This window comes from Vairimorpha ceranae (assembly GCF_000988165.1).
Source record: "Vairimorpha ceranae strain PA08 1199 chromosome Unknown NODE_5, whole genome shotgun sequence".
NCBI classification, from domain to species: Eukaryota; Fungi; Microsporidia; family Nosematidae; genus Vairimorpha; species Vairimorpha ceranae.
Window position 1 is genome coordinate 1 of NW_020169300.1, and position 18,314 is coordinate 18,314.

Consider the following 18,314-nt stretch of genomic DNA (forward strand, 5'->3'; position numbering starts at 1 on the left):
CATTAAAAAATAAAATTAATGAGGTCAAATAATTTTTTATTTTGAATCAATATTAGTTGATAAATTGTCATATAAAAAAATGTTTTTAAGCAAGCATTTATTTATCCATTTGAAAGTTAATAATGAAAAATAACTTTTTAGAAATAATAATAAAATCATTAAATTAATCATTTTTTTTCAATTTAAATATTATGAGTTGACACCAAAATATATTATAAAATAACTTTGTAATAAATAAAATACTGATTTAATACCAGAAGAGGAGTTACATATTTAATAATTATAATAATCTTATTAATAATTACAAGAAATTTTTATTTTTAAATAACTTGTAATGCTCTCGACAAGCTTTAAATCAATTAAAACTTAATTTAAAACTAATGGTTGCGGACAAAGATTAGGTTTTATTTGAGTAAAGTAATCTTGTATTAAGCAAGACGTTCATATCTTAGGAAGCATATTTTATTCACAAAAAATAAACATCTCTTCAATATTGTTTTAAAGTGTAATAGAATTTAATACTTTACCAAACTAAATGTATTTTAATTGTCGTTATTATTAACAAAAAATAATAAAAGGTGATAGAATGAAAGCAAAATAAAATTAAGTATAATTGCATTTTTTTACATAAATAGTTTAATTTTTCATACAATTTTTTTTGCCAAATGCTTTATTTTAACTTATTTAAAAACGATTTAAACATTTAACTCATGAGTGATTGTTATTTAAATATTCCAGCTGTAATAGCCATACTATGATAATAAATTATACCTTAAGCTTTATTAAATTAAAATTCCCACAATCATAAGGGCCAAAATTAAATTTAAATAAAAAATTTATAATTGAAGGGCAAGAAAAAAAGAAATGAATGACAGAAAATATAACAATCAATATATTAGACAGCCCAAAGCAGGGGTAGGGAACTAAACTTATAAAAGCAAATAAAATAATTACATTGAAATTGTAAGTATTTTTGAGCTTTTTAAAACAAGGGTTTTCTCCCTTGAGCAGGACAATATTTCTAATCAAATCTGCAAATTTTGTTTAATAAGAAATATTTTGGTAACAGAAACTCTTTCTTTTTGTACTGTTATTAAAACACTAGTTATAAAAAAACACCACAATTTCAATGAAAGAATTTTTAAAAATTTCAAAGATAAAATTTTCTAGAATTGTTTTAATTTAAAATATAAATTACCATAAATAGAAGTCGCAAATAAAATGCAACTTGATCCTCATCGAAGTTGTCGCAAACAATTAATAATTGATAGAATGATTCTATAAAAAACTTCAAAGGCAGTTTTTTGTCATATTTGTCAGCAATTGATAAAAGATATACAATAAAATACAAATTACAAGAACAGTTATATTAATGACTTCTATAGCTACCAATAGATTTTATTTATTTAAAAATATTAAAGGAAATTTTGTTTAAATATCTATTTACATAAAACTACGTTTTTGTTAATATTTTTACCTTATTTTACAAAACGTTAAATAATTGCCAAGATATGGCAATAAAATTTATCAGATTTCTGTAATAGACCAAATTTTGTGATTTATTGTTAAAGGTCTTGAAAAAATGATAAATTGAAAGGTTCGGGTTTAAATATTTAACTTTTACATTAGTTTGAAGTTTATAAAGCAGATTGTTAATTTGTGTAAAAAAAATTGTTTTCATTTGTAAAATGAAATCGAGAGGATTGAGAAGGAAAAACTTAAAATTAAATTATTGATGATTTTGCGAATAAGAAAAATAAAGAATTCGTTACTCTGGCAAAAGAAAGAATGTATGAATATGTCAGATGTTATAATAAGGTTTGTTATTTGACTGGAATAAAATATAGACCTAAAAAGATTCTATATCTGCTGATATTTAACTTTCAAAAATTACGTTTATAGAATAATAGAGCTGTGGCTAGCAAAATCTATCATAACTTTAATAACATTTATTCTACGATCTTTAAGACTTTCTGTGTATAAAAATTAAAAAGTTATTGTAAAGCAATTAGTAAAAAATATTGTTAAAACATATTCAATGTAGGAAACGAAAATCAAATTTTTAAAATTGGTGAATTAAAGATAAATTTAAGTAAAAGTAAAAATATATCCTGTAGAGATGCTTAAATTTTTGGGCTTGTTATGCGAGAAATTAACAAGCGAATTTTATTGTTACTAAAATATCATGTGAATAAAGGTATAGCACCTATTTATATATTTATAGCGATTGCTAGAAAGCTATATTTATTTAAGAGGGGCTAATGTAAAACATTTAACTGTACATTATTATAAATTTTTAAAAGATTTATATACGAGTGTTTTAGTAAGCACTCAAGAAAAATACTTATTTGCTTTTAAAAAATATATTTATTATATGTATGCTTTAAAGCTTTCAATTCCCTTTTAGTAAGATTAAAATAAAACAATTATTGGATTAGCACTTAAACAGTTTTATTTTTAATATTAACATTTTATTGTGCTTAATCTTAGAAATTTCATTTTTAAGAATAAAAAAATTTATGGCCACCTTTTAGTTAATCTGCTTTACATTGTACATTCTTCTGCTCTGATTATATAAATATTTTTACTTTAAAGTAGATTTTAATGCACTAATTATTTAATATCTATCAAAATACAAATGTGTTACAAGTTTACAGAAGTTATAAATAAATTCACTTGCTGAGAATGTTTATCTATTAATTAAATTAAACTTTTTGAAAAATATTTTCAAATTTTAATTAATTAAATCTTCAAATTATATAAAAATATTTTAGAAGAAGCTATAAAATTAAGAAATTGCAAAATATGACTATAGGCAATACAATTAAGAACAAATAGTGTCAAATAGTAGGCATACTAATAATGTGGCTTAAAAAAATATTTTACATGCCAAAAATTTATTTAAAACTTTTCAACTGAATATGAAAATTTTTGCAAATAAATTTTTAATTTTTTTAATTTATTTTGATGAAATTTTTAATGAAAGTGAAAATACCCCAAAATAATGATGAATTTAATTTATTTATTTTCTACTATTTATGGACTTTTATTAAGAGTAGAATACACAAAAGAATTAACTAAACAATCTAAAACATTTAAAATAGATTCATTAGTAGGACTTGGGGATGAAAAGATGAAGGAATTGATAAATTTTGTAACGGAAGGGAAAAGAACTAAAAGCTTCGAAACAAATTTGCATTTTTTAAACACAGATACAATATTTAATTTTAAAAGCTTTCTTTACAATGCAGATGAAGTTAAAAAAGTAAAAATTTCTGCAACAATTGATAATAAAGTTGTTAAAGATAAATATTTTCCAATGTTAAAAATGTTGTTACGAATAAATTTGATTGTAAATAAAGATTGGAAAGTTTTTGATCAACTTGATCAAAAAATTGAAAAATTTAAAAATTTAGAAAATTGTAAGTACTATTGCTCTTGTAAATTTTCTACAAAAGATTTAGAAAATTGTGTGGATTTTCGAATTATATTGAAATTTTTAGAACAAAGTACAAATAAATCACTGTTTTATTTGACTAAGCAATTTATTATTTTTTATGGTGAAGAATATGATCTTGCTTTTAACAAGGAGCTCGAAGAATTTATAGAGTTAGAAGAAGAAAAAATATTTGAATGTCATGATAATATTATTTTATTATTAGAAAATATTGATTTTAACAATTATGATAAATTAATATTTACGAAAGAAGAGATAAAATTTTTAGAACTTATTAATTAAAATATTTTTTTTTATATTGCAGTTTTAAATCATATTTTGAAATTTTTAGGTCAATATAAATTTGCTAGACTCTTTTCAAGTAAAGATAAAGAAAGTTTAAAATTTTTCTATACTCCTGTCTTTGTATAAAAAAGTGTATAAAACTTTACAATTCTTTAAAAACATTCTGATTTTTATTTTTTGTTTAACAAGGATATTTAATTTATCGTACCAATGTAACGTTTAACACTTATTTGTGCTTACAAATCTAATAACTGTTTTTCAAGGTCGAAATTCTGTAGTAAATGGATTTTAATTATCTTTAAACTTGCTTTGAGATATATTAGTATTTTTTACAAAGTAAAAGCTTTTACGTTATTCAACGAATTATTTCAGTACAGCCTAAAGAATAAATTAATTTATAACAATTTTTATTTTGTTTGTGCAGAAATTTTTAATTCAACTATTGTTACAATTCCTTTGATGACTCATTAATTTTGCGTCACTTTAAATTGAATAATATTAAATTTAAAAAGAAGTAAAAGAACATAGAATTTTAAAATGTAGTGGATTTAAGAAATTTTTTAATTTACTTTGCGAATTAAAAGAATGACTATTTATAGACTACAAATAATAAGATGTTAAGGCAAAAACGTTTAATAGTAATTAAATATTATAACGTTTAAATTTGTTAATTGTTTTGACTAAAATGTCAACACAAACGTAATCATAAAATATCAGTTCTTTTAAGTAGCATTTTTATGCAATGTAAATAATTCATTTTTGAACTAATAAGTTATTATATAGTTAATTACAAAGTTGGTTTCAATAGATACTAAAAATAAATATAAAAGAAAACATATTTAATATTTATATATGAAAAATATATTGAGGTGTGATAAATTATAAATATTTTAATTATTTCATAAACTTATTAAACAATAGGATAATATTTAAAAATAATGATTACTTTTTTTAACTTTTTCTTTTAGAAAACATTATTTAAAAAAAGAGTGTTTAAGATAATATTGAATAAATACCAAGAAATAATATTTTAATTTGGCCTGTTTACATTTGATATAATTTTTCTTAAGTTTTTACAAATAATATATTATTGTTACCCCCATGTTTCAAAATGCAGAGAGACTACTGGCTGAACAACAAAATCTTAGAAAAAATAGAAAGTATATGTTCTACGCAATTCCCGTTTTTACAAAAAAAAATAATGTAACTTGGGAATGTGGATTTCCTGGTCCCGATTCTGATTTATTTAAAGGGTCTTATTATACAGTTGAACTGAAATTTCTGCCAAAATATCCTTTAGAGCCCCCACGTGTCAAATTTAAAAATCCAGTTTATCATCCAAATGTGTATCAGGATGGTAATGTCTGTCTTGATATTATATCGTCAAAATGGAAACCTTCTATGAATGTTATGAGTATATTATCGGGTTTGCAACATTTTTTAGAAAATCCTAATATTAAAAGTCCTGCTAATGTTGACGCGGGTGTTTTATTTAGGAAAAATAAATTGTCCTACGATAAAAATGTTAGAGAAAATATACTGATGCATCATAGCAGTCCAAATTTTAGAAAAATGTAATTTGTATCCCCTAAAACCATGTTACAGAAAATCGAAAAAAATAAAGAAGATTTAGTTGATTTAATTTTGAATCCACATGTACATGCAATAGAAGATACACTGAAAGAAATTTATTCTGATTGTTCTATAGATCGTAAAAATCAGTTAATTGATGAATTAACTTTGATTTTTACTAAAGATGATATTTTGTACAATGCTAAAATTCAAGCTAAGTTTCCAGATCTAATAAATTTATTAAAAGAACAAGATCTTTACAATAACACATGTGTGCTTTTGAGCGATATTGTACGTCATAAACCTGTTATACAAGATATTTTTTATCTTCTAAAAATATTTGATTACATAAATTTTGATAATTATAATCCTACAATTTCACTTATCTTTAGTATGTGCTATGGAAATAAAAAGCTGACAGATTTTTATTTTGAAAAAATTTATCAAGAGGATAGGGACGGGAATAATGATCTTATAAAAATATTGGCTGATAATTAAATAATAAATATTTTTATAAAATTTTTTTTATTTAGCGATAACACTGTATAATTTTTTGATAAATTAATTCACTTACATACAACTATAAATTTAACGTAAATCCATTTAAAAATTTTATAAAAATTCATTCTACTTTATTGAAATTCTGCAGGACGATTTTTAGTCTCCTTAAAAAGACAAACAACAATAACTAAAAATACAGCCATAAATAAACTATTCACTAAAAATATATAGCTCCCAATCATAGTATACAAAGGCATATTAATAAAAGATAATAAAAAAGCAGACATCCAATTTACGCCAACTGTTAATCTCATCGCAGGCATACAATATTCTGGTGTAAAAATCTCATTCGTAATAAACCAAGGTATAGAACTTAAACCTATATTGTAACCAAATACATATAAATAACAGATAAAAAGTTTAAGCTGCCCAAAACCCATTATTAGAGTAGATATAAGAACTATCGCTGTACTAATACACATAAATATCTTTCTACCTACTTTATCTATAAAGCAACAGCTAATAACAGAAACCAGTGCAGAAAAAGCTAATGTAAAAGCACCCTGAATTTCCGCATCTGGCTGTTGCGACAAAATCTCCTCTATAAAAATCGTAAAAAAGTCTATACCACACGCGTGCTGAGCAATGTGAAAACAAACAGCCAAAAAAGTAGATCTAATAGCCCGCCTATTTTTTAAAAGCTGAGGAATTGTCGTATGATCAAATTCACCAGAAGACGATGGACACTTTTTAATTACAAATAACCCTATTGTGTGAATTATCACAAGTAGAGTAATAAAAGTATATACAGAATCCCAAGCGGCGGAAGTATAGGTTATACAGAACACTTTACCTATTACTAGTCCAAGTACTATTCCTATTGAGTGAAAAGACATATAAAATCCTCTATTTCTATCATCAGTTATACTAAACACGTAACTAGGAACAATACAACACGAGATACCTGCTCCCAGTCCAATAATAAATCTAGACATAAGTAAAATATAAATATCTTCAAAAAATAAGGTCAAACCACTTCCCAATAAATATGTCAGATTATTGATTATCAAGACAATCTTTCTATCCAAATCGTTTACAAGAAACACAAAATAGCTCGATATGAACGCACCTAAAAATACAATACTCGCAAAAAGGCTTTTATACACACCAAAACCAAAATAGAAATTTTGAAGTTTAAAGTTGTCTTCTAGCCTAGGGTACAATACACTCTCAGATGTAAGGAATAATCCAAAAAGAAATGATGATAATGCTGCTATAATAGAATAATAAAAAAGTTTTAGTTTTTCTTTCATTTGTCTAAGGGGTAAAAATATTTTTTTTAAAGAATCAATAATTTTTAATTAATTCGTTAAGCGTTTTAATTCGACATCACAACGTAAGAGTTTTAAAAAATATAATTAGTTAATACACTGCAAATTAAATGCATAACGAATATAACAAATAATTAAATGTTTTTTAATTTCAAGTAAGATTGTTTATAAATTAAAGTGGTGTTTATTTAAATAATTTATTAAAGTAAAATTTATTTTTTATAAAAAAATACTAAAAAACATGTACATTGTAGATCAAAACTATTATTTTTGCTGAATTTTTAATGATAAATTTGTTTATTGTACTATAAGCAAATCTTATAGGTTTGTGATTATTAATTTTGTATTGTAATGTTTTAATCAGTGAAAATTCCCCTAATAATTTTTCCTAGTTTAAAGAAAGTGCCTCTTGTTACATTTAAAAAAAGTCAACTAGCTCTAATTAAGAATAGCAAAAGTGCATCCTTTAAAGTTTTATCTAAAGCTAAATAAAGCATTTATTTTATTGTCTAAAAAATTAATTATGTTTTTTTTAACATTTCACAATTTTTGTATGAGATTATTTGTTATCAAAGACTGAATCCATAATATTAACTTTTGACATTTAAATATTAAATATTGTTCTATTAAATTTGACAGTAGTATCTTATTAAATTATTAACACAAACGCTTATTATTAATGTTTAATGATTTAAATTTACGAAAAATTGAATTTATAAAAAAATGCCTTTTTTAAACTTTTATTTAAAAAAAAAGATAAATATTAAAAATATCAAAAACACGATTGTCTAAAAAATAGATGTATTTTTTTAGTAATCGGGTATTAAAACTTTTCTGGAAAAGTAAATATATCTTGGATTTATTATAATTTATTAAATTGTGTGTTTTTAAAAGTTTGACGGTTAAACATGATTTACCATATAAGGTAAAAATTTATCTATTTACTAAATAAAAAATTTCTTACACAAATTAATATAAACTTTTTTTTAAAACATGACGTTGAGTAACAATAAAATTGATGCACAGATACAAAGATTTATCTATTTAATCGTGTACATCAAATAATTTTATAATTGGTTTATATTACCCCTTTAACACTACTCTAATAAAAAATATTATTATGAACATGACCCAATTATTATAGCTAAATCAACACGTTTTAAAATTCTTTTTATTTTTTTTAAAAATCATAAACCTATAAATAAACACAAAATTAAAATCTAAACTGCAGATAATTTTTATTCTCCAATAAAACACAAATATGGTATCAATATTCTACTAGTATTAACTTATTGGTTTAAAAAAAATCAAAAAACTATTTAAAAAAAAAATTTGTAAACTCACATGAAATTAAATGTTGCTCTTATACTTGTAGTAAAATACATAGTCGCAGATAACTCTCAAGAGACATGTGAAAATGAGAAGAAAAAAATGGAAAAATCCTCATTTTTTGGTTTTTTTAGCAAAGGTGATTCAAAGGATTCAAATAAATTATCTTCAGAAACAACATCAACCTGTAATCTTACAAAAGAAGATGCAGTGATGTCTGTTTCAGAAAACCCTAAAACAGAAATGCCTATGACTTCATTACAAGAAGAATCTGAAAGTGAAAGTAAGCAAGAGTTATTTGGAAGTAGCAAGCCAGTAAGTTCAAGTGAACTTTGCGGTGGTTCAGAACCAGAGTCAAAATCTGAAACTTCAAGTAAATTATTTGGTAGTTCGGAGTCAAAGCCAGTAACCACAAATAAACTTTGCGGTGGTTCAGAACCAGAGTCAAAACCTGAAACTTCAAGTAAATTATTTGGTGGTTCGGAGTCAAATCCTACAACATCAAGTAAACTTTGTGGTGGTTCGGAGCCAGAGTCAAAACCTATGAGTGAATCAAAACCTGAAACTTCAAGTAAATTATTTGGAGGTTCAGATTCTAAATCAAAACCTAAATCATCGAGTGATCTCTGCGGGGGTTCGGAGCCAGAATCAAAACCTATGACTGAATCCAATCCTGAAACTTCGAGTAAATTATTTGGCGGTTCAGATTCTAAATCAAAACCTAAATCATCGAGTGATCTCTGCGGGGGTTCGGAGCCAGAATCAAAACCTGTAAGTGAATCAAAACCTGAAACTTCAAGTAAATTATTTGGAGGTTCAGATTCTAAATCGAAATCTAAATCATCGAGTGATCTCTGCGGGGGTTCGAAGCCAGAATCAAAACCTGTAAGTGAATCTAATCCGGTAACATCAAGTAAATTGTGTGGCGGTTCAGAACCCGAGCCAACACCAGAAGGTAAGTCTACTACTTTGTTTGGAAGTTCCACCACTGCTAAACCATCAGATAGGCCATCCGAAAAAGAACAGTCATTAGAAGAAAAAGATAAATCGTTATTATTCGAAAAGTCAAATGCGAAACTTACGAGTGATGCAGAAGAGGAGCTTACCGAGAAATCTGCTGAAAGTTCTGAAGAAGATATTGCGGAAGAAAAAGGTTTATTCTTGTGGGGAAATAAAACTGAGACAGAAAACAAGAAAAAAAATCCTGTCTAGACATAGAATAAATGTTTATATTTAAGTATTATTATTTTTATTTAGGTTATATTAATTTTAAAAATTAAGTATTCTTTATTAAAATAGCACTTAAGATTCTTAATTTAAATTTATTGTGTGATTTAAATTAATTCTAATAAACCAAATGTTCCTTAATTCTAATTTTTATTTTTATATTCATTGTAAATACATTAAAAAATAGTTGATTAATTTCTTAATGTACTGTATTGTAATTTTATTTTTTGCTAGTTAATTGGAAATGCTTTTTTTCAAACAATGTGCAAAGTTACCTAGAAAGTTAATTAATTACATTTTAATTTTTATACCAACATAAAAAAAATATATATATTTTTTTAAACATATAGAAATTTTCTTGTTTCATTTATCACAAGCCGTCCTCGAAACTTTCAAACCGAGCCCGTCATCTTAAATTTTACCTTTTAAATACTTACTTCTAGCTCCAAATAAGCATCGGATCTTCGGCGGCTGGCGATAGTTAGGCTTTCCAGTGTCATCTTGAAGACTCTTATTTGTATATATGCCTCGGTTTGGATTCTAATCCTAGGTCGTTTGCATATAGGCGATGGTAATTTGTTACTATACCATTCCACGCCATTACAAAAGGGATAATTTTAACTTATAATTTTACATTGAGGCTGTATGATTTGCTAAAAGATCGTATTCATGTTTTTTCTCCGTTTCAACAGTGTGGTATATTAATATAATATATATTATTTTAAAATCGCTAAATATAAAAATAATCATGCCCAATTAAAATCTTTAATTATATTTAAGTCAATTTACTTTAAGTTTTATTATAAATAAACCTTAAATTTTCAATTATTAATAAAAAAATATTTTTTATTCCCCTTTATGGGAGACCACCACACAAACCCCGATTTGCAAAAAAATAAAGAACGAAATGAAAACTGTGATATAATCTCTGAAAAGCATAAACGTGCAGATATAGAAAACAAAATAGAAACACTACAAAGTTTAGAAACCAAAGACACAAAAACAAGTAAAGATGAACCATCTTCTGACAAAGTTGCACAATCGATTGATGATACTGTTTTTACCGAATACAGTTCAAAAAAAGAAAAACAAAGTAATGAAGCTTTGAAAAATGTCAAGAATTCAGACTTACCTTCGGAAGATCCTGTTACAAGTAGTAAAATTTCCGATGAGTGTGTTTCTACCGCAATTGGTACAAAAGCATCAGAAGAAGAAAACATGAATTATGATACATCTTTGAGAATTTCTAAAACTAATGTAACTGAAGACGATAAAAAGTTAATAAATGGAAAAAGTTCTAATCTTTTTGGAGGAGATGTAAAAAAAGTCAAACTGTCAATAGATATTAATCAACCAGCAGATAATATTTTTATGAAAAATAAACCCAAATCAAAAGCAGTAACAAACTCCTCTTTTCTTACAAATGTTATAAAAAAAGAAGACATAGCAGAAAATATAGAAGTAGATAAAAGCCTTTTAGGTACATTACTTTTCGAATCAAAATCTTTATTTTATAAATTTACCAATAAAAAATGGGAGAAAATAGGTACTGGCCACATATATATTTATAAAACACAAGAGCTAAGACTCATTTTTGTAAGAGACGGTCTTATGACTGTTTCATTTGACTTTTATAAAATTTTTGATATAAAGCCATCTGTAAAAGATAAAGGTGTACTATTTAAAATTCCTACGGGAGAATTGGTGTTATTAATGTTTGAAAAAGAAGATGAAAAAACAAAGTTCTTCGAGTTAATTAAATAACTTTATACATCAAAACGCGTAAAGTTTTTATAATAAATTTATTTTTTTACTTATTTTTATTATAAATAGTAACGAATCGTAAGTTTAAACTTACTAAGTATTTACCCTTTATGGCAATTGTAAAAATTAAAGATTTAAAAATTTTTATAAAGAATGTTGATGTAGAATTTATAATCTTAAAACTACTAGAAACTACTCTAACCAAAGACAATGATAAAATATACACTTATTTAGTAGCCGACGAATCTGGTTCTATTGAAGCTTCTATTTGGAATATATTACTTGACATTGGAGATATAATTTACATTTACGATGCGTATGTGTCATCTTTTAAAGAACGAAAAAGAATATTTAAGAGTGGTAATGGATATATTAGAAGAATTGGTGAGATAAAAAAGGAATTTATTCTTAATGAAGAACACAAGAAATTATTTTCTTTTAGCTAAACTACAAGGTAAAGTTATAAATTATCTGTAAATTATAATTTATTTGTAAAATTATGTTTCTATACAAGTAATCAAATACAAATTTTTGTTTTAACTTTTATTTAATCATATTTGTTATTACGCGCTTTTTAATACGAAACATCTGATCATTTTAATGCATCAAATAAAAAAATTTTAATTTTCCTTTTTTTATCATTGGTTTTTCCCCTTTAAATTAAATATAAAAATACTTGTTACTAACCCCGTATGAAAAATTATATATTAAACACAAAACTTATTTACTATGCATCAAGACTTAATGAAAAGGATGCCCACGCCGCATTTTTAGGTGCACAATATAAAAAATCAGGCAGTCCTAATAAGTCATCAAAAATTGATCTTCAATATGAAAAGGTAACAGATTCAATAAATTTGTATATGAAACCTAGGTGTTATGTTAATAATTATATTTACGATAAAAATGCGATATATGTTGGTGTTCTTGATACAGATTGGACGATAAAAGAATCGGATTACGATTATATCAAAAAAATATGCGAAAAACACAATATTATACCCATATTTAACGGTCCTGGTGATTTTAGTCAACTAATTACTGATATCTTAGATGCTAATACTTTTACTTACACGCATTCCAAATTAAATCATGCTGAGTTATATGACTTATATTGCAAATTTAACAACCAGGTATTAAAGGAATTAGGAGATGTTAAAGATACTGATATTGTATGGGCACAAGATTATAACTTTATACACACACTTGCGCACTTTAAAAATACTATTTTAACAATTTCTAGATTTAATGAATTATGGAAATGTATACCATTCTACAATTTGTTACTGGATGATATTTTAAAAGTTAAAATATTAGATTTCTGCTGTAAAAATGAAATAAAAGATTTTAAAACGTTTGTGTCGTACACCTATTTTACTGAAAAGCATGGTAATCCTGAACTTGTTTCTATTGATAAAGGAATAGACAAAGATTTTATTGATAGAACCTTTCTTAAAGATATACATATTGAAAAAAATACAATTGTAATCCCTTATGATTCTCTACATCATTTAATATGTATTGACAAGTATATTAATAAATATGATGTGCCTTTACAAGTAAATTTATTAAACATAAATAACAAGAAAGTAAGCCAAGATGTATTAAATTACGTAAATTATTTACAACTAAAAACTGAAGTAAAAGTATGTACACCCAAATCAAACGAGGATTTCTTAAAAATTTTAAGTCGGTGTCATATAGGATTTTATAAGTCTTTAGAAAATTATTTTAGTTATTTTAATCGTCACGTCGTAGCAAGTAGCGTTTATGATTACGAAAGCGTCGCAGATGAAATTTATAAAAAATTACATTTCGTTGAACAAAATAACGAATGTGTACCTGATTTAAAAGATTATGTAACAGAATTATTTAGCAAAATACAAAGTAGAAGTGAAGTTGAATATAAAAACAAAACTGTTGATTTTTCTAATATAAGCAATTTAAGTACACCGCGCATCAAAAGACAGATTATTTTTGACAAAAACAGTGATAAGGGACCATCTGACAGTACAACTAGTCAATCTATTAATACCATTTTGTATAAAGATCTGCCTTTGGAGGATGTCTGTGCAATCATTTTAGATTATGATGGTACACTTGTGCCTGTATGTGATGATCCAAAAGATGCTATACTTCCCGACTCCCACAAAGAAATACTTCTTAATCTAAATAAAAAAATAAAAGTTGTTATAAGTTCTGGACGATCGCGCGAAGACATGGACAGATTTGTTCCTTCAAATTTAGAAGTGTTTTCAGAACATTGCACATTTGTACGCATTAATAACGAATGGCGCAGACTACTTCCTAAGATAAACTTTGATCTTGAGTACCGAATAGCAAGATTTTACGAGGAGAGAACACCAGGAAGTTTTATAGAAAAAAAAAGTAATGGATTTGTATTTCATTACAGAAGTTGTGAGCCATCTTTAGGATTTTCACAGGCACAAAAACTTTATACTGATTTAATTAAGATTTCCCCACACATTAAATTAGGCAAAAAAATCGTTGAGTACAAAGTTGGAAACAAAAATGATATTTTTAAATATTATCGTAAGAATTTAATAATTTGTGGAGATGACGTTACTGATGAAGATATGTTTGATAATAGCAGAGGATTGACTATAAGGGTGGGATATTGTGAGAAAACGAATGCAGATTATTACGTAAATGATGTTGATGAAATGATACATTTATTGCAGCAATTGGCAACATCAAAATAAATCTTTATTTTTTTCTTTTCACTTTTAAAACCGTAAAAAAAGAAGATTCTACGCTTTTTTTCGATCTATCAAATTCTTTAAGTGCAAATGGTTCTAAATTTAATATTTTTACTAAAGCTTTACTAGAATTTTCAATATGTTTAGGAGTTTTAAAAGAAAGTTTACGCAACAGTTCTTGTAAATTATCTGTCAATTTAGTATTTACATTTTCTTTGTCAACATGTGCCAAGTTTTGTTCACTACACCTGCGTATTGTTTCATTATTATTACAATAAAGAATTGTTTTATTATTGTTCGTATTTTTTTTGATTTTATTTACACCAATTTCCGCATATTTAGTATGTTTAAATAAGTTATCTGTATCCTTAAAATCTTCTTTTGTTTCGTTATTAAACTCTATTTGTAAATTATTATTGTTTTCTCGGTTCATACTAAATATTATACAACCTTTTATAAAATCTGCTCTACAACATAAAATTGTAAATAACTTATCAAGATCAATATCCCCTACTTTATTTAAAATTTTTGATATCGGTTCATCTTCAAATCTAACTATTTCGTAACTTGACGTAAAAATATCTTTTAAATAATTTTTACTATTAGATTTTAAAACGTATATTATATTTCTAGAGTTTAGGATAGAAAATATATCATTCCAATAAGACTCAAGATCTTTTAGTACTTTTTTAATATCACTATTAAATACGTAAAATCTTTTAGATATACCAAAACAATATATTAATTTACATTGATTACAATATTCACTTAATATTGTAAGAATAAAATCCTTACTTTTACAACTATTTGAATATCCTGTGCTATCTAATTTATCAATATAACAAGTATTATCTTTGATATAAAATGATAGAAAATAAATAGCGATTTTATTTTCAAACAACACAAACGAATGTAAAAAACAGTTGTCAATTTTCCTAGCTTCTTTGTAAATTTCCATATGAAAGGGATGCAAAAAATTGAGAACAATTTTATGACAACTGTACTTTGGTAGTTAAACTTTATATGTAAGTTATAAAAATTGTAAAAAGCATTTAGTTAAAAAAATAATTACAATGTAAAAGATTTTAATAAATTTTTAAAGCAGGATTTACACAATCCTTTGCTTTAAAACCAAGAATTGACGAAAACAAATAAGTGTTATATAAAAGAAATTTTATACAAATTTTCAATTTATTTCGATTAGGCCAATTTATAAAAAATATCACTATAAAGGTTTTTGCTAATTTTAAATCCCAATGATTCCCGTATGCTAGTAAAATTAAGTAAATTTACTAAAGCTATATTAATTGACTTATTTTATAAAATTATAAAGAAAAGATTTTAAAGCCTAATTAATTAGATGTAAGGATAAAAGGAAAGGGATGATTGTAAAAACTACAATATCCAATTTATTATAGTTATGTACTAAAAACAAATTTTATATAATTTCTCTTAAACTTTACTGCATTTGATACACTTACTAACTTTTACTATTTTTTTACCCTTGTATGAACAGTAGATCTATTAATAAATTTATAAAAGACAAAAATTTTAGAAAACTTTCCGTTACCTTTAAACCTTTTATCCCCAAACATAATTATTATGATATTACTCCACCTTTCGACCATATTATCAATAAACATGTTTTTTATACAAAAAATAAAAATTTTAATAATGCGGTGGAAGTTCTTAAAACAGCTTGTGTCCTTTTTGACTGCCAATGCAGAGATGAGGCATCTGTTATTTTTAAGTACATTATAAAAAATTGTATATTTCATATTGAGACAGATGAAGATATTAGATCACTTATAAAAATTACATTAGAAATATATAAGCATACTAAATACCACACACTTGCCAATATTCTGTTTAAATTATATTTTAGGATTCAAAATCTAGAATTGGCGTATAATTTTCTTCTTATTACCAGTAATAACCGTATACATAAAAAGGACTATTATATTTATAATTTGTATAAAGGATTACTACTATTTTATAAGGGAGATCTAGAAGAGTCGAGTAAATGTATTAATTTGTCTTTTAAAAGTAAAAAAATACGTAAAGAAGGGTTTTTATTATTTTTTATTATTAATTTAATTAATAATAAATATATTAAAACTGAAGATGAAATGTTGTTAAATCTGAAAATTATTGTAAGAGAGGGGCTGTTTACACATATTTATAACATCTTAGATGAGTTAGAAGGATTTTTTGTAAAATTTAATATATCCTTAATAGTAAGAAATTATCTACCACAGTTATGTTTTGCGAATCTTATAAAAAGAATATTTTATTTAAAAAACGAGGATTATAAATTAAATTTAGAGTATCTTTTAGAAGTTATAGATCTAGATTATGAAGAATTAATAAGTATGGTGTGTTGTGTTATAGAAAGTAATTTAGTAAAAGGATACATTAGTGTTAATAAGAACATGATGGTATTTAGTAGAAGAGATCCTTTTCCGCTAAAATTTTTTTAATAAATTTTATACATATTTTTTGTAATTGGATTTATTTAACATTTTTTGCGTCTCAAAGTTCTGATAAGTTTTATACAAGTCAGTATTTATACATAGTGGTTGACATTAAAATATTAGCACTATTTTACTTTTAACTTATTTTTATTATCTGTAAATTATAAAAATACAAAATTTTTACAATGAATAAAATATATCAACATTAGAAATTGATATACAGTTATTTTAAAATAAAAAAAAGTGTAAATTTGTAAAAAAGATGTAATACTTTTTAAGTCAAAAACTTTTTTTTTACCCTCATATGGAAATTTACAAATACAATGAAAATAAAGCAGAAATAAACAGAAGGAAGCTACTTAAACCATTTGGTAACACCAAACAAATAACTATTACAGACAAAGTTACAAATTTTCCATTTACACGTTGTACAAATGAAAAAATCGAAATTAAAACACCGGTTGAACAAGATTTTGTAGCTTATGTACCAAATATTTCTATTAAGCCTAAAGAACAGACTTCTAGCTCTACTGCTTATGTTCCTCCTGTCAGTCATGTTTCTTCTGATGTTATTAGCGTTAAAATATCTAATTACGATATAAATATTAAGAAAGACGAGCTGTATAAAATTATTTGTCGGCACACTAATGTTAAATTTGGAAAATTTCATATGGTTTTTGATAGAGAAACGGGAATTAGCAGGGGATATTGCTTTGTCAGTGTAAATAGTAAAGAGGAAGCGAATCAATTACTTAATGACCTTAAGGTAGTCATTATAGACAATTTACGCTTATGTGTAGAATTAGCAAAAAATAAAACGTAAATTTATTCTTTTTAGCTTTTTTGATTTTTAAAGATCACGTGTCTAAGGAATTTATACGTTTACTTCTCAACTGAATACTCGTAAATTTTTTTTTGCTATCAGTTTTATTACTGTAGTATACAAATACAAAACATATCACTCAATAAAGTTTATTTAGCTATTTTACTTGAAATAAAGAAATTTTTAACACTTTTGTTGAAATAAAATATCGTAACAAACAATATCACAATTTTCAATAAAGAAATCCTAAACACAAGCTTAGAAATATAATTATATAACATAAGATACTTGGCTTCGTCTTTTTCTCCCGCTTTCTCCATCTCAAAGTTCTGTCTTGCAAATGAAAGCAATTCCTCGACTTTTTGTGTTAAGACAGTCATCTGGTAATCAACACCCGACACAATCTCTTCGCTTTTAGGATTTCCTTCAAATATCTCCACCTTAAGACCATAAAAATCTGGAACTTTAATATCTACATTAAATATAAAGGAATAGAATCCCGCACCTTTGTAAGAGGTAAAAAAGAATACATTATGTGAATCATACTTTCTATCATGAAAAAGCTCTTCTTTTTTATTGCCAGAAAGTCCATCCATTTTAAAAATAGTCAAAGATGTTTCAAAGGGCACATTAGACTCAACTTCACTCCATTGGAGTCTTTCCACATTTTTTACCATTAGTGTTGTTTTAACAAGTACAACTGTCTTTTCTTCCAAATTCTTGCAGATTTCTAAATCTTCTTTTGGATTTATTAAAAAAATACTAGCATAAAGTGGTGAGAGTAACAAAAATAGATTCATGGGGTTAAAAATAAAATAATTTTAAAAAGTG

General features: G+C 25.0%; 12 protein-coding genes across 12 annotated transcripts; 9 read left to right on the forward strand and 3 right to left on the reverse strand.

The window, feature by feature from the left end:
* Window positions 1–3,004: 3,004 nt before the first annotated feature.
* On the forward strand, window positions 3,005–3,739 carry AAJ76_50003005 (hypothetical protein; the record flags this gene model as incomplete). The annotated part of the gene is made up of 1 exon (XM_024475848.1): window positions 3,005–3,739. The coding sequence occupies one exon, from the start codon at window positions 3,005–3,007 to the stop codon at window positions 3,737–3,739; it is 735 nt and encodes a 244-aa protein (XP_024331941.1).
* A 1,104-nt stretch (window positions 3,740–4,843) lies between these two features.
* AAJ76_50004844 (ubiquitin conjugating enzyme e2) lies at window positions 4,844–5,320 on the forward strand (the record flags this gene model as incomplete). Its single annotated transcript, XM_024475860.1, has 1 exon — window positions 4,844–5,320. The coding sequence occupies one exon, from the start codon at window positions 4,844–4,846 to the stop codon at window positions 5,318–5,320; it is 477 nt and encodes a 158-aa protein (XP_024331942.1).
* Window positions 5,321–5,338: 18 nt separating this feature from the next.
* AAJ76_50005339 (ubiquitin-conjugating enzyme) lies at window positions 5,339–5,812 on the forward strand (the record flags this gene model as incomplete). Its single annotated transcript, XM_024475863.1, has 1 exon — window positions 5,339–5,812. One exon carries the CDS (start codon window positions 5,339–5,341, stop codon window positions 5,810–5,812), a length of 474 nt encoding a protein of 157 aa, XP_024331943.1.
* Window positions 5,813–5,946: 134 nt separating this feature from the next.
* On the reverse strand, window positions 5,947–7,128 carry AAJ76_50007128 (glucose transporter type 3; the record flags this gene model as incomplete). The annotated part of the gene is made up of 1 exon (XM_024475878.1): window positions 5,947–7,128. The coding sequence occupies one exon, from the start codon at window positions 7,126–7,128 to the stop codon at window positions 5,947–5,949; it is 1,182 nt and encodes a 393-aa protein (XP_024331944.1).
* Window positions 7,129–8,490: 1,362 nt separating this feature from the next.
* Window positions 8,491–9,687, forward strand: AAJ76_50008491 (hypothetical protein; the record flags this gene model as incomplete). Its single annotated transcript, XM_024475887.1, has 1 exon — window positions 8,491–9,687. One exon carries the CDS (start codon window positions 8,491–8,493, stop codon window positions 9,685–9,687), a length of 1,197 nt encoding a protein of 398 aa, XP_024331945.1.
* An 873-nt stretch (window positions 9,688–10,560) lies between these two features.
* AAJ76_500010561 (hypothetical protein) lies at window positions 10,561–11,466 on the forward strand (the record flags this gene model as incomplete). The annotated part of the gene is made up of 1 exon (XM_024475807.1): window positions 10,561–11,466. One exon carries the CDS (start codon window positions 10,561–10,563, stop codon window positions 11,464–11,466), a length of 906 nt encoding a protein of 301 aa, XP_024331946.1.
* Window positions 11,467–11,576: 110 nt separating this feature from the next.
* Window positions 11,577–11,912, forward strand: AAJ76_500011577 (oligonucleotide oligosaccharide-binding fold containing 2b; the record flags this gene model as incomplete). Its single annotated transcript, XM_024475814.1, has 1 exon — window positions 11,577–11,912. The coding sequence occupies one exon, from the start codon at window positions 11,577–11,579 to the stop codon at window positions 11,910–11,912; it is 336 nt and encodes a 111-aa protein (XP_024331947.1).
* Window positions 11,913–12,158: 246 nt separating this feature from the next.
* On the forward strand, window positions 12,159–14,189 carry AAJ76_500012159 (trehalose-6-phosphate synthase; the record flags this gene model as incomplete). The annotated part of the gene is made up of 1 exon (XM_024475821.1): window positions 12,159–14,189. One exon carries the CDS (start codon window positions 12,159–12,161, stop codon window positions 14,187–14,189), a length of 2,031 nt encoding a protein of 676 aa, XP_024331948.1.
* Window positions 14,190–14,193: 4 nt separating this feature from the next.
* Window positions 14,194–15,144, reverse strand: AAJ76_500015144 (hypothetical protein; the record flags this gene model as incomplete). The annotated part of the gene is made up of 1 exon (XM_024475836.1): window positions 14,194–15,144. The coding sequence occupies one exon, from the start codon at window positions 15,142–15,144 to the stop codon at window positions 14,194–14,196; it is 951 nt and encodes a 316-aa protein (XP_024331949.1).
* Window positions 15,145–15,694: 550 nt separating this feature from the next.
* AAJ76_500015695 (ranscription-associated recombination protein) lies at window positions 15,695–16,666 on the forward strand (the record flags this gene model as incomplete). Its single annotated transcript, XM_024475837.1, has 1 exon — window positions 15,695–16,666. One exon carries the CDS (start codon window positions 15,695–15,697, stop codon window positions 16,664–16,666), a length of 972 nt encoding a protein of 323 aa, XP_024331950.1.
* A 298-nt stretch (window positions 16,667–16,964) lies between these two features.
* AAJ76_500016965 (rrm motif-containing protein) lies at window positions 16,965–17,483 on the forward strand (the record flags this gene model as incomplete). Its single annotated transcript, XM_024475838.1, has 1 exon — window positions 16,965–17,483. The coding sequence occupies one exon, from the start codon at window positions 16,965–16,967 to the stop codon at window positions 17,481–17,483; it is 519 nt and encodes a 172-aa protein (XP_024331951.1).
* A 149-nt stretch (window positions 17,484–17,632) lies between these two features.
* AAJ76_500018283 (hypothetical protein) lies at window positions 17,633–18,283 on the reverse strand (the record flags this gene model as incomplete). The annotated part of the gene is made up of 1 exon (XM_024475839.1): window positions 17,633–18,283. The coding sequence occupies one exon, from the start codon at window positions 18,281–18,283 to the stop codon at window positions 17,633–17,635; it is 651 nt and encodes a 216-aa protein (XP_024331952.1).
* Window positions 18,284–18,314: the final 31 nt, after the last annotated feature.